This window comes from Chamaea fasciata, unplaced genomic scaffold, assembly GCF_029207755.1.
Source record: "Chamaea fasciata isolate MVZ Bird 193981 ecotype frontalis unplaced genomic scaffold, bChaFas1.0.hap1 SCAF_16, whole genome shotgun sequence".
NCBI lineage: Eukaryota > Metazoa > Chordata > Aves > Passeriformes > Sylviidae > Chamaea > Chamaea fasciata.
The window spans coordinates 3,717,659-3,732,196 of NW_027094101.1; the positions used below are offsets into that span (position 1 = coordinate 3,717,659).

Consider the following 14,538-nt stretch of genomic DNA (forward strand, 5'->3'; position numbering starts at 1 on the left):
GGCAGCTGTGTTTTCTCCACTGCAGATGTTTAGGGCTGGATCCATCTTTCAGCTGCCTAATCTACTGGCATTAGCTGTGCTGTTTGTTCCATACCTGTGTTAAGTGCTTAGATTTTCAGCAATTATGCTGAAGTAGTTCTGAGAGGACGACTTAAAAACCTTTTACTTACGGATCTCGGCAGAACTTGGTGATTGGTTTGAGATGGGCTGTTGTGCTGTTCTCTAGCTACAGGCAGAAGGACTCTGTGCAATTTCATATCTCTGTCCCTCTTTTCAATGATAGACTAGATAAGGGGAGACAAGATTTTCTGTAACAAGTTTATTTACAGCTCCCTGGCAACTGTTTGTTTGGTTGTTTCAGAACGGGACCAGCAGAATAAAATACCATATAAACACGTTCTTCTTTTGAATTTCATGGCAAATGAATACTGTTTTTCCTCACCAGAGACTTCTTTTGAAGTCTGAATTCAGCAGATTTGTCACTGTGGGATGAGCCCTGAGGTTTCATTTCCTTGTGCCCAGTTTATGCACACAAGTGAGGTATTCCTGTGTAGTCAGCTTGAACTCTAACTGAATTTATGAGCACATAATGAGGTTGATTTTCCAGTTACCTTTGTGAAACCTTCAGAAATGGTTCAGAGACCTCTTGCCCTCCATTTGGCTCCCTAGAGGCTGCATACTCAAGGTTCAAAACCTTAATTATGGAGTATATCTACTTCAGATTTGTAATCCATAAAGCAAATTTAAGAAAAAATACTGTGTATGTGCTAGCAAGATCTTAACCATAAAGCTCAGTCAGATTCTGAGATATAATTGCTGACACTTTAAACCTCTGATTTAAAACAAACAAATAAATAAAACAAAGAAGCTCCACCAGAGTGAAACAATACACTTGGGCACGAGAAGTGATGTTTAGGAAGCCATCCTCTAAACAGTGTCTTGCAACTATCCTTGTGTATTAAGAAGGAATACTACTGTGGTACTCACAATTCAGAGATTTTTTTTTATTCTAGTTTTCTTCATTTTCAGTTCTGGGTTTTTTTGTTTGGGTGGGTTTTTGTTGTTTTTTTTTTTAATCTCCTTTTGGTGTAGTAGATGTTGACAGTAAGTGAAATTGCATTAAAATAATAGTTCGAGATGGAGTTTTCTTCTGTTTCCTCTAGATATGGCACTCGTGGGCTTAGCTTTGGTTCTCTCTGAATCTGATATGTTGAATGCGCTCTTGTTAATTGAAAAATATTCTCAATATAAACTGCAAATTGCATCTACAAAATGAAATAGTTGTCTCTCGTTAATACGTGCTCTTCTACAGCAACTGTTTTTCAGTTTCAATTAAGACACAAATGGAACCAAGTTCAGCAGAGTGACTCTTATCACTGCTGCTTTTTCCAAAGTTAAAAATGCACTGAATTATTGCCACTGAAGTCAGGATAGGCCTTTGAATTCAGAAAACATCTATTGAGTGTATGATGTCATTTTTATGAAGTCATTCTTTGATTAGAATTGCAGTTTAGAAAAAAACCTGACTCCTGCTGTAAGGATAGTAAAATTGTTGTTAAATTCTGGTCTTGGAGAGTGATTGGGATTAATTTCCTGTTCTATGATGCTGCAGTGAATAGCCTCTTTATCCCCAAACTACAGGAAACTGCTCAGTGTTTTGTATGAGGTTCTGCAGTGTGTGTGTTCCAGGGAGCTTGACTTTTAAGGACACAGGCACATCTCCCCTCTGCCCCAGCAGCTGATGTGCAATGAAAACATTGCAAGCTATGGAAGAGAAGCAGTTCCTGTAAAACCGTGTTGTGCAGGCATGGAGCTGGGCAGGCAGGGCAGGATTGCTGGTGTAACCCTGGCTCAGACTTGTGTGATCCTGGTGTACAGCAATGGTGTGATTGAGTGTAGCTGGAGTAGAAAATGCCAGCTTTATTGGGTTTGTAGTTGTTCAGTTTTTAGCTGAAAATTCATCCCTGAATCTTTCAGCCGATGGATGTGTAATTAAAAGGATATATTTGAATAAGACTGAAATTTTGTGTGATCTAAACAAATGTTGCAAGAATTCGTCAACAGAACTGATTCGGTAATGGTTTCGCTTTTGTTTCTTCTCATCCCCTGGGCTATGAAGCAGTACATTTAATAAAACTCTAAACATCTAATAAAACATGATATGCAGCCTCCTAACCCAACAGTTCTAAGCTCAGAAGCTGATTCTGCTGGTACTCGTTGCTGAGGTGTGAGCAGAGAGGATCTGTAGAAATTGGCTCCAGGGAGCCAGGAGGTGCATGCTTGGACTGGTTGCTCTTTTGACTATCAGCTTTCTCCTTTGTTTCATTTCCCCCAGAAAGAGACTAGAAAGATGTTTGAGATGTATGAGAGATGTTTCTCCCTCCAAAGGACATGCTAAACCCAAGCTTCCCAGTCTTACTGTAACTGTGTCTAAGTTATCCTCTTTTTATTTGAAACAGGACAACTGAAGCAATATTTACTTGAAGTAATTTGTGGAGAAAGATGTTGACTCTAATGCTGTCCACTGTTAGGTTTTGCTCCTAATGTAGATAAAGGACAATGGTGATTATTTAGGACAACAATTCAGAAGAAAGGACAAAATTAAGAAATCTAGAACTTAATGTTTAAGAGACACTGGAAGAAATAGATCTTAATCTTGCATGTTAAATTTGGTTTAGAAAGATAACTTCATTATTAAAGCTCACTATAAGCTTCTTTGTAAGTCTCAAAAGCACTGACTCGGATTTAAAAGAAGATTTTTATTACTGTTATTATTATTTAACAGAAAATACATCATTTTGGTTAAATCTTTATGGTTCCTGTACCAATCTTACCCTTTTTCTAGGATCTTTTTGATGGATCTTTTGTGTAGATACCCCAGTTTCTGTGTGTAGTTACTCTTGTTAGCAATCAAAAGGATTGATCAGTCTTGCATGGAGGGACTCTTTTTAATGAGTTACTGTCAAGAAGTGGGGTTTTTTTAAATTGTTTTTAAAATCATACATGAATCAAATGCAGTTTCTGCTGCAAGAGCCAGAGGCTGAAAGCTCTATTTACAGATGAGGGAAAAAGATATTAGACAATTAAAGGCATTTCAAGGGGCTAAAACTCATTTTGTTAGACTGTAAAAGTACTTCATCTTGCACAGATGAGGCAGTGATCCTCTATGCAAGTCAGCTACCACGTTAGCAGGTATTGGCAGGCTTTATTACGAGTGCTTTATCCCTTTGATTAGACCTTGATTGCCACTCAGGAACCAGATACAGCTTGCAGCCATCTCACTTCAGCTTGTGCAAGCGTGTGATGAAGGAACATGAAGACAGATGTTTATAGCATGCCCCCCATCCTCCGTGTTTGAAAGGCTTACTAAGGTTCACCAAAGAAAGAATCCCTTACTTTGGGGCAATTCTGAGCTGTGGTTTGCAATTGAGCGCCCCTCAGAGAGGATTTTGAAAGTTTACTTGCCTCTCTGCTATGTGTTTTCAGGTGCTCTCACAGTTGGCCTTGTGCGACAGTGTCAAACCATCCATGGACGTGACAGGACCTGTATTCCTCCACGGCTGCCTCCCGAGTGGGTCACTACGTTATTTTTCATCATAATGGGAATCATTTCACTAACTGTCACATGTGGTTTGCTGGTGGCTTCCCACTGGCGAAGAGAAGCTACTAAATATGCCCGCTGGATAGCTTTCACTGGAAGTAAGTGACCTCAACTGCACAGTTGACCTGTATGCAGGATAAACTGGTGGAGTCTGAAATAACACCACAGTGTTGGAAAGAAGCGAGTGCTTAGGGCTCCTGCTCTGCAAAACATTCCTTCTCTTTGATGCCGCGTCTGAGAGAAAAATAAAGGGGTTGGTATCTTAAGTGGCTGTAATTGAGAGGGAGTAGTGGTATGAAAGCAAGGAAGACCCGACCCCTTTACCTTCCTTGGGCAGTGCCAGTTATTGACCTAAGAAAATGAGCAGGGATAGAAGAGGTCAGTCCTGACTTGAGTGGCTGTAGTATTTCATAATTCCCCGCTTCCATATATCCAGGACAATCCTAGCAGCTTGCAATTACTGAAAATTCCCTTCCGAGGCAGAGGAGGCTGTTGGTACATCTGAGGTAACCTGTCCCTTACTCAGGTGTCTCATGAATACCTCGTTCAGGGTTGAGGCCGGTTCAGTTCTGCTTCGTGCTCACAGCAGCTGCTTTATTCAGGATGTCTGCATCCTAATTGGCTATGCAGGAGGATTGCCCACTGCAGAGCATCTGCTGTGCCTCACAGCACCAAGACTTCTGCTTCCAGAAGTGACCTGCAGCCGTGCTTTGGCCGGAGGGAGGGGTACCAGTGCTTTTCTGCCTCCCTTCATTGTGCTCTGCGTGAGCACCAGTGTAACTCCTCACAGCTGAGCCTTCTCCAGCAGCCCTGTGTTTGCACACAGGGAAACATATCCTATGGCTACATCAGTGCAAAAAAACCACCCAGTTATAATGAGCAAGGGGAGTAACTTTCAAACTTCCTTTTCTTGGTGTGTGTTACATGCTTAGCCCAACTGTGAGATGGTGCCTTAATGGTGGGGATGACAGCAGGAAAAAACTCAAAACCTGAGGGCTTTTAAATTGACTTGAATTATGACAAACCACTAAAGGTAGTGTGAACACTAACTGGAAAATGCAAGTTTGTGGTTTACACGGGCATAAATAAGGTTTAATGGAACTCGGCGACATCTAATGATATCTAATACGAGTTAGATTTAACCTTGTTTTTGGGAAGGGAATAATATTAAAAAGTGCTCACTGAGGCACTTGTACAATCAAAGCCATCTTTCTGACAGCGTTGCTACACAGCATATTAAATTAATAGTGCAGCTCTTGCAGACAATGGAGCTATTGAAACGCTGTATCCATTGTGATTGACTTTCATTTATTTTCCAGTGAATGATTAAAATAGCAGACCTGAGTATTACTGCATATTCCATGCCAACTTTTCCAGTGCACCTGTTTATCTGTACATATTTCATGTGTATCTAATATATATGGGGGAGGGTTAAAGTCAAAATGCTGTATAAAGTTAAAATACTTACAGTGGGTTGGAGTCAAAGCTCTTGGGAAAAGAGGGGAGTTTGAGTTCTAGATATCAATGTTTTTCTTTAATATCTCGAATCATCACATCCCTGCAGCTTTAGTTCTGTACAGCTGTGATGATTAGTTCAGCCAAAAAGTGTGGTACCCTAAAGCTTTTTTGTTTTGGGTTTTTTTCTCTAGAGATTTCTCCAAGCTTGCAACAGGTTCATTATTAGATGTCTCAGTATAGAAGGACATTTTTATTTCAGCACTTGTCTTCTTGGTATGAGATGTTTAATAATGAAACACACTAATTTGATGTTCTGCAAGTCAGAATTATTCATAATTCTATTAAGATATGATCTCTGCATTCCTGAAATTATAAAATTCAATGTCTTTGGTATTCATCTCCAATACATACAACTCTGTGACCTTTGCATTCCTGTTAACAAAGATGATGGGGAATTTTATCTCTGAACTTACTTGTTAGGAAAATTAATTTTGAAAAATAGAAGTGAATGGAAGGAAAAATTCTAGATTTTTCAAAAAGTTGTTGAGAGTGAATTCTGTGGTTCATTGGATGCAACATAAATTAGTAACCTATTTGTAGGTTAGTATTAGGAAATATGCAGCCATGTGGAATCAACTTGGAATACCCTAAGAAGGTCCTTCCTGTGAAGTGCCAGTGCTGTTTAGATGAAAATCTGTAACTCATTAGAAGGGGGTAGGGAAGACTTCATATTTGTATTACATCTCATCTGCAAGTGATTTCAAGACTCAGTGGCCTCGTGCAGGCTGCTCACAGATAATCTCCTCACAGAACTCTGTGAACACAATGCAGGACATGCTCTCCTGGGCAGGCAGGGGAGTCTGCTGGGGCTTCCAAGGGAAGCTCTGGGACTGGCAGCCCCATTCCTTCAAATGCCAGGGGGTCTGCAGTAAATATCTGAGGTAAAGGAGTCCCTTTGCTCAGCCTTTTCTTTACAACTCTGAGAGCAGCAAGGAAAGCCTGGTAAGAGGTCACTTTTGCCCAGTTCATGCTGGAATTCCTATAGCCAAATTTTTTCATCTGCATACCTATAAATATGAATTGTTGCTGAGAGTGGTCTTGTTTATCTTGTTTAGCTAAGACGTGAAGAAGACAGAAGTTTAATCTGTCAGTTCTCTTTCTTCTATACACTTCTGAAGGGATATACCCCAGAGGGTATTTACAAGCACAGCATTTGCCTCATTCTCCAGTTGGTGGTGGGTTTACTGCACGGAAACTTTTCCTTCTGACATCTCTGCAAACAGCTTTGTGGAGAGGAGAGATATTGCTGTCCTCCAGCTCATACCGCATGAGTGACAAAAGTCTTGTACAGGTAAATGTGAAAGCTTTCCTTCATCTTTTGTAGAGAAGAGTCTTGCAGGAATCAGGATTCCTACTGATGTGATAGGTATTGTCACTCTGGGCGTAGATACCATCAAAACCATCACCGATGTTTCAGTAGCACCACATTGGTACAGTGTAATGGAGAGTGGGTTCCTTGTTGGGGTTCATCTGTGCGCTGCCCAGGTTTTGTGTGATTCTTCAATGAACAGGGTTTACAAACCCAGAGCTGTGCATGGTGTCTTGGTAGCAGGCAAAGCTCTGATCAGCTGTTCCTCTGCTTGTACACCAGAACTGCCTTTTACCATCTCGTCACTAATTATGCCCTGGGACATTGTGACACAAGTAGGTAGCTGAAAAGGGAGCTGGCTTTGGTACTTTTCCACATGTCTCTGACACTGCTCCTATTTTGCTACCTCTGCTTCAGATTAATGTACATCTCTTGCCTTTTCAGGATGCTTGTTTTCCATCTTCTGGTGGATAATATAGGCCGTGGTGAAGGTGTGGAAATCTCAAGTGTTGTCATTTTCATGGTTCTCCAGACAGATACTGTTAAGTTCCATAATTAGAAACAATGTTGAGAGCTTGTTCCCTGTGGAGGCCACGTCTCATGTATGTTGTTGCAATTTTGGCTATTGTAGGAATTCACAGATCTCCCTCAAGATCTGTTTACATCCTACAGATTCAGGTCTCTTACCGTCTGCTGCAGTGAGAAAGGGAATGAATTCTGTGTCTGCTACTATTGAATGAGGTGCTTCTCTGAGATGTATCAAGGGAGAAGATGCTAGATGGAAAAATCGTATTTCTACCTTTTTTCCAGCAGTTACCAGAGAGTCTGGATTTGGTTTGGGCTCTTTTCCTCAGGATTTAAAAGTTCATGAGCAATAATGGACTCCTTTTTGGAATGCAAGTAAAAATGGGGCAGGATAATCACATCCTTAACTAACAGTAGCTATCCTGTGAATGTCTGTCTCTGGTGTTCCCCAGTGAATGAAGCACTTCTTGAGTTATTAAAGATTTGTACCAGGTGCTGCTCTCTGTGTTATGTGTCTCTACAGAGGCAAGCAGGTATTAGAGTGAGCCCTCTGAAGACTAAACCTTTTTTTAAGACCAGATTTCTTTTGAAGTTGTCATTAGATGTTCAAAACAATTTCAAGCTAAAGAATTAGAAGAACTAATTGGGTTTTTTGACAGCCACCATTCAGATGCAGACTAGAAAGCTCTTCTGTGCTTACATAAATCTTCCCAAGAAACACATAGCCATGCTTTCCTCAGGTGGACTCAGATGTTTGACATACAATTAAAAAAGGAAACTTTTTTTTAATGATTAGTTTGCTTTATGTGGAATTACACAGACCAATAATTGTGTAGATTAAACTCTCCTCATTGTTTCATGTTTAACGTCTGGTGTCTGGGTCTTTGGTTCTGTTCCAATAGATGGCCTAACGAGGTGGCACTGAGCAGGAATGTGGCAGCTGTGCAGTTGCCAGATGTTTTCTGATGGTGCTCGTTCCCCTCCCCTTTGAAGAACAAGCCGGGGGTGCGGGCGCAGTGCGAGCGAGGCACGAGCCCCCTCCAGTGGAACATCTGGATTCTCCTGCACGGCACTGGCAGCCAAAGGAATGATCCTGCTGCTGGCTGCTCTTGGCTCAAGGTGTTGTGAAAGCTGCTTTATGTGTTTTGGAAGGCAAGGAGCAGCTGATGTTCTGATGTGGATCATGGTTTATGAAAGCATCCTTCTTTGTGTATGCCCAGGTCCTGCTTGGACACTTTCTGAATTCACTTTCATCATGCCCGGTTCTTCTAGAATATGAGAGTTCTTTCCTCAAAGCTGAGACCTGTGCTATGGAAATCATAATCACTAAGATACAAAATATGTGGTAAACTGTTTGTCTTGGATATACACGGGGTCCACTGAAGAAATGGGTTTAGTGTGGGCAGTGTAGCAGGGTAAACTGCAGCATCTGTATTTAGTGAGGAAGAGCAGTAGTGAAGCTACATTAAAAATATTGGTGCTACTCCAGCTGATTGTTTCCTCATTTGTAAAGACTAGAACCTTTGTTCTGGTGAGACCAAAGGGTACAGGCAAGCTCCTGATTTTATTTCACATACCTTTGGAAACAAAAGCAGCTGCAGCACTTCTTGCATGGGAGCCGGTGATTAAGGTGATGGCCGTTACTACTGCCAGTGGTTTTTGATGTTGCTTGTTTGATGTTTAAGGAGGCTCAAGCAGGGAACAGCATCCCCAGGGCTTCCTCTGTCTTGCAGTGGTGGAGAAGACAAAAAGGAAACAAGGATAGCACCTGTGTCCCTTATAACAGGTGCTATAAAAGCAGCAGCCTGTGTTAACTAGAGAAAGCTGAAAAAGTCAGCATATGATGCACTTTGTTCATGTAGGAGCACTGTCACTTGGCTTGAATTTTCTTTTTTGTGCGTGGCCAGGTTATAGGCAGGGTTTGTGGACTAGGAGAGGCTTCAGTGAGGGCTGTGCTTCATGTTAGAAGATGTTGTATGTGGATTTGTGGAGTTGGTGAGAGAACAGAGCAGGTTCAGCTCCTCTCTCCCCCCAGATCTAATTGGATTTGGTTGAATAACAGGTATTGTGGTGCCGTGTTCCACTCACAGTAAGCAATGTCTGAAACAACACTGAAATACATAGAAGTAAAATAACAGTAAAGTGCTAATACTTGGCTGAACTGGTAGAATCAGATAAAATTCTGTTTTATTCTAATATACTGTTTTAAAAAACCCAACTGTATATTCTTGCATATGCACTCAAACCAATTCAAAAGTTAATCCTTTTTATTGTGAAGAATATCTTGCCTCGCAGAGGAGCCATATTTGGAAGCCATTCCCTTGGCTGAGACAGTAGAGTCCTGCACAGCTACATCCAAACTAAACAGGATTACCTTTCCAAAGGTGTGCAACAGAAACACTGAAGTTGTCATCTGAGAAACAACACTGGGTGTTCTCTCCTATGTTTGATCAGGGTATTGAAATGTGCTGTGAGAAGTCTTGGCCACTATTGATACTTGAAGGCCTGTGAAATGCATAATGTAATTCTTTAACAGGAGTTCTGGATGTCTTGTACTTTAACACAGAGTCAGTTGCAAGAACAAAACATATACATAAGTTTGAAGTGAAATAAAAACCCTCATTGCTTGGTCTCTTTGTTCACAGAGTCTGAATTTAGCTTTTCATTAAGAAGCTTGAATTAAACTGAATCAGAAAACTTTCATTTCATTGTATTACAATGGGAAACTCTAAGGATATTTCATTATTTAAGGAAACATTCATATAACGTTAGGAAACTGGTATCTTTTAATCTTAAAAGAAACTGTAATGACAATCTGAGTGGTTTTTTATTTTTAGCAAAGCAACTACAGTTGGAAAAAGGCAACTGATAATAGAAAAAGTTTCTTCAATGTTGAATGTTAACTTTGTCTTGACTGGGCAAAATGACTCTAAAATAACTGGAGTAGAAATGACTGAATTTGGAGATGATGATAGAAGTATATCTACCAGTTTTTTATTCTGTAAAGAGAATTCATGATCTAGTGAGCAGAACTGAAATTACAGTCAAAATTGGGGACTTTTACTCTTTCTTGGGAGTAGATGAGGGATGTTTTGAAAGCGTTGTAAAGCTTATTCTGTCATTTCAAGCAAGTTATCAGCTCAGATAGCTCTGATCTCAGCTCTTCAGTTCAGTCAGGATATTTTGCTTGTTTTTCTGGAGCGCTCTGCGAACAGGTAAATATTTTTGCTTTAACACAGCAGTGACTGTTTTTTTTTTTCTTTTCTCTGCAGTGATTCTATTCTGTATGGCAGCCCTAATATTTCCGATAGGATTTTACATCAATGAAGTTGGAGGTCAACCATATAAATTACCCAATAACACAGTGGTTGGGTCTTCGTATGTACTGTTTGTTTTATCCATTTTCTTTACAATAGTGGGACTTCTATTTGCTGGCAAAGTTTGTTTACCTGGCTGATGAATGTCTGGACTGCAGGACTTTATTTTGGAAAAGAGCAAGACATCAGAATTGCATTCTCAGGAGGATGCCTAAATCAGACTGTCAAACACTGACTGGAAAGAGGAATGCTTTGACTTGTTCTCACTATGCACTTTGGATGAAAAAAAGGAGAGCCTTTCCCATAACCAAATACAGACCACGCTGACTAATCTCCTGAGCATACTTCAATGCAGTCAGGTCTGCACTGTGATAGGAACTAGTGAAGAATGCTTTACACTGAGAAGCATAACATGTTGCTGGACTGTTCCTGTTTTTAACGTCTAACAATTTGGAAGTCAAAGTATTTATGAACTTTGTGGTGGACCAGAGGGTTGCAGAGGAAGTCAAGTGAGGCTGGCCTCGCTGTTTAGGAGATTAGTGTTTTACATCTTCCTTCTGATGAGCAAAGCCTTTGGCACCAATGTGGATCAATCTCGCATTACTGCACCAAGAAGCCAATAGATCAAAACATGTTCTCTCAATGTGTGTAACAGCAAAAAGACATACATGCCCTGCTCCCCCATAAGCTCTAGGAAACACTAAGGAACATTTTAGAGGGGGATTTCGTCCTTATATTTATATAAATATATATATAAATATATATATATTTTGCTGATGCAGTATACAGTGTGTGTGTATGTGTGTGTGTGTGTATATACACATATGTATATATATGTATGTACACACAAATGGTTCCTGGAAAAGAACTCAGAATGCTTTGCTAGCAAAACACTGTGGTGTGCAAAACTAGAACTCAAATAGAGAAAAGCCATTTTTCTGAAGGCCACATAGCTGAGAGTCTTCAGTTTACCTCATTCTTTGTAGCAGCCCTTGATTTTAACAGTTTTTTGTAACAGGTACAAACAATCCCATGCCTTTCTAGGTGCAATTTTAAGTTAAGCTAAAATTCTTTTTATGGTAATTTATTTGTATATGAGGGTAGAAGGTGAGATCATGTCATACCTTAAAGTCCTAATTTTGGGAAACTGACACTATTTAAATTATTAGCAACTGTTGTACAGAAAATCTCTTTTTCTACTGCATTATTGCATTAGCATTCATACATGTTCAAGCACAGCGTTTTACCATAGGTAAGCATTTCTCTAGCACATATAAAATGCAATGTTTAAAAGTAATGCAAACACTATTCCACTGCAAAGATGGATGGACTTATTTTCAGCTGAGTATTAAGTCATCTTTGCCAAAAAATGAGCAATATAATTGTTAAAAATATATGCCTTGTTTACTGAAGTTGTTATTTTAAATGTAGATTTAATGGCCACCCAAATTTGGAGTAAATATTCCTCACTAAAAGTAGTTTTATTTTTCAACACAAGGATAAACCATTGAATCCACAGACATCTTCATTCACTACTAGGTTGGTGTTCCAGGGAAGCTGCCTGCACTATCAGTATTTGTTTTCCAGTTAATACATAGTTTACCTGAGATTCATTCTGAAAACAAAAAAAATTGTCTGTTTTGAGCACTGTTTCATTGAGCTTACTAGAGGAACTGCATTAATGAGTAGACAGTCATTTTAGAATGAGATCTGTGTTAAAATAAAATCAGCAGTTTTCGAAATAATCACTTTCCAGATAAGCTGGAGTGTTTAAAAATAACACAGTTTGCACAATTATTTTAAACTATGTGCCATTCAGACCACAGTGGGTCCCTGCCTTTCTTCATCTCTTCCCTCTCCCCCTCCCAAGGTATTTTAATACAAAAAGGTTATGTTTTTTACATTGTTGATGTAGATTTTCTTTGGAAATTTTTGACCAAACTTCCCACTGGAATGGTTTTTCTTTTTTTTTTCTTCTTTTTTTTTTTTTTCCAGTCAGCTCATTCACAGGTAGAATGGAGTGTTTACGGATCACTGAATTTTTCTAAAGCATATTAATCTGTAAATACAGCCAAGCACTTACTTGCAAGTCAGGGTTTAAATATAATTTGGTTCTTAATTTAAGCCTTCATCTGCATGGGCAGTCTGAGGCCCCTAGTGATAGTGGTGGAGGTAAAAGGCAGGGTTCAGCTGCTTGGTATGTGTCAAAATTTTGGTGTTATCACTACTGTGTCCTAAAATAAAGTATTCACTACAACTTGGATTATAAATTACATTTTCAGAAATGTTACACTTGTAAATAGTCCGAGATTTTTGTAACTGGAACATATCTGGGGGGTGGGGAGAGTTTCTCAGCTGCTAAGATTTCTTTCGCTCCCCACTCCTCCAGCTTACTTATTTCAGTTATTGTAACATCATGTGGATTTAGGCTTTGATTAAATGGCTCATAATAATAATTTTAAAAAGAAAAACCAACACTTAATTTGGAGCATACCCAGACTGTGGTTGGCTGACTGGAAATTGATCTGAGCTGCCAGTGCTATTGCTATGAATTATTAAATGTTAGCAAAGGTTTAACAAATAGATTTATTAAATATTTGAGCATTTCAAGTCCAGAAATAGATGCAGCCAAATGCATTTAAAAAAACCCAGCCCAGTAACTGAAGAGACAGCTGTCAACAGTTGCTTTTAATAAGGTCACTAAGTACTATATAGTACAGTATTAATTTATAGCAGAAAATCATATCTTGTAAACTGTATATAAAACACTGTTTTATGGTGCAATCATTTGTCAAACTTATGTCTGTTACTTTTGTTTTAAAGTTGTGTGCATTCTTTTCATACCTAAGAGCATCACTGTAAAATCTGCTGAAAACTATTTATAGGTTTTATTTGCACAAGGTTTTGTTTAGAACTACAGAAAGTTCGTATTGAACATGCCTAAACATCTGCAGACCTTTCAGTTCATGAAAAGCAAATGTTTCCATATGAATCTTCTCCAAAGGTAATCCCATATTTGTGTTGAGTGTTTACATAAACTTTTCTGATTCTGCCAGCCATTATTTTTTTTACTCTTTGAAGGACAGCTCATTTCATATATCACTAGAGAATTCCATTTATTCTTTTGCCTCTAAATCCTCCCAATGATCTGACGCCCCGCCATAATGTAATTTGTGCACATTTTGTCATTTATTTGGCTAACAAAACGTAAGGTTGGAAAACTGACAATACTACTTTCAGAAGGAAAAACTAGTCAATTTGTCTGTATAGATCTTATCATTGAGCTCAGCTGAAATAACCGTCTGGGAGGCTCAGACCTGGGGAGGGTGTGCTTCCCAGAACACACCAGCCGAACCACGTAAGGTGCTTTTCCCGCTGGTAATGCAGCCGGAGAGCGATGCCGGTGTCCCCGAGGCACGGGCAGTGTGCCACACTCCGAGCAGGGCCCTCCTGCCGTCCCTGCGGTTCCGAGCCCTTGTTTAATAACCACTCCAGAACGCAACTCTTAGCCCCGACACACACACACACACGCGCGGGAAAATGAAAGCTGTCCTTTAAAAACCTTTGTGAAGGATGAACGTAATGAAGGAAATGGTGTCTGCAGGCGGGCTGTCCTGCCTGGGCTCGAGGCCGGGCCCGCCGCCTGCGCCCCCCGGCCTTTACTGAGCGTTGTTTTCTATTGGTTAGAGCATTTTTTCAATTAATGATTTCCGAACAAATGTTAATACAAACTGTATAAAATGAACATAATTTTCTTCACTTGTATTTTTGTTATTGAGCAAGTTTATCAAAATAAATTGTCTACTAAAGCGACTGCCTCCGGCTGCACTGACTGGAACCGACCCCGCCCCGCACTCAGGTTTCCCCCTCAGGTGTGTGTCCCCCCTCAGGTGTGTGTCCCCCTCAGGGGAGTGTCCCCCTCTCAGGGGTGTGTCCCCCTCAGGGGTATGTCCCCCCTCAGGGGTGTGTCCCCCCTCAGGTGTGTGTCCCCCTCAGGTGTGTGTCCCCCCTCAGGGGTGTGTCCCCTCTCAGGTGTGTGTCCCCCCTCAGGTGTGTGTCCCCCCTCAGGTGTGTGTCCCCCCTCAGGGGTGTCTCCCCCTCAGGGGTATGTCCCCCCTCAGGGGTGTGTCCCCCCTCAGGTGTGTGTCCCCCTCAGGTGTGTGTCCCCCCTCAGGGGTGTGTCCCCGTCAGGTGTGTGTCCCCCTCAGGTGTGTGTCCCCCCTCAGGGGTGTGTCTCCCCTCAGGTGTGTGTCCCCCCTCAGGGGTGT

At 40.6% G+C, this 14,538-nt stretch overlaps 1 protein-coding gene across 1 annotated transcript in view; it reads left to right on the top strand.

Annotated features, from left to right (window-relative positions):
* The window catches only part of MOSMO (modulator of smoothened), a 31,227-nt gene extending 17,149 nt beyond the window's left edge, over nt 1–14,078 (top strand). Inside the window, exons 2-3 of the mRNA XM_066198299.1 lie at nt 3,487–3,699; nt 10,226–14,078. Coding sequence (XP_066054396.1) covers nt 3,487–3,699; nt 10,226–10,410 — 398 coding nt within the window. The 3' untranslated portion in view covers nt 10,411–14,078. The remainder of the gene's footprint in view (nt 1–3,486; nt 3,700–10,225) is intronic.
* Nucleotides 14,079–14,538: the final 460 nt, after the last annotated feature.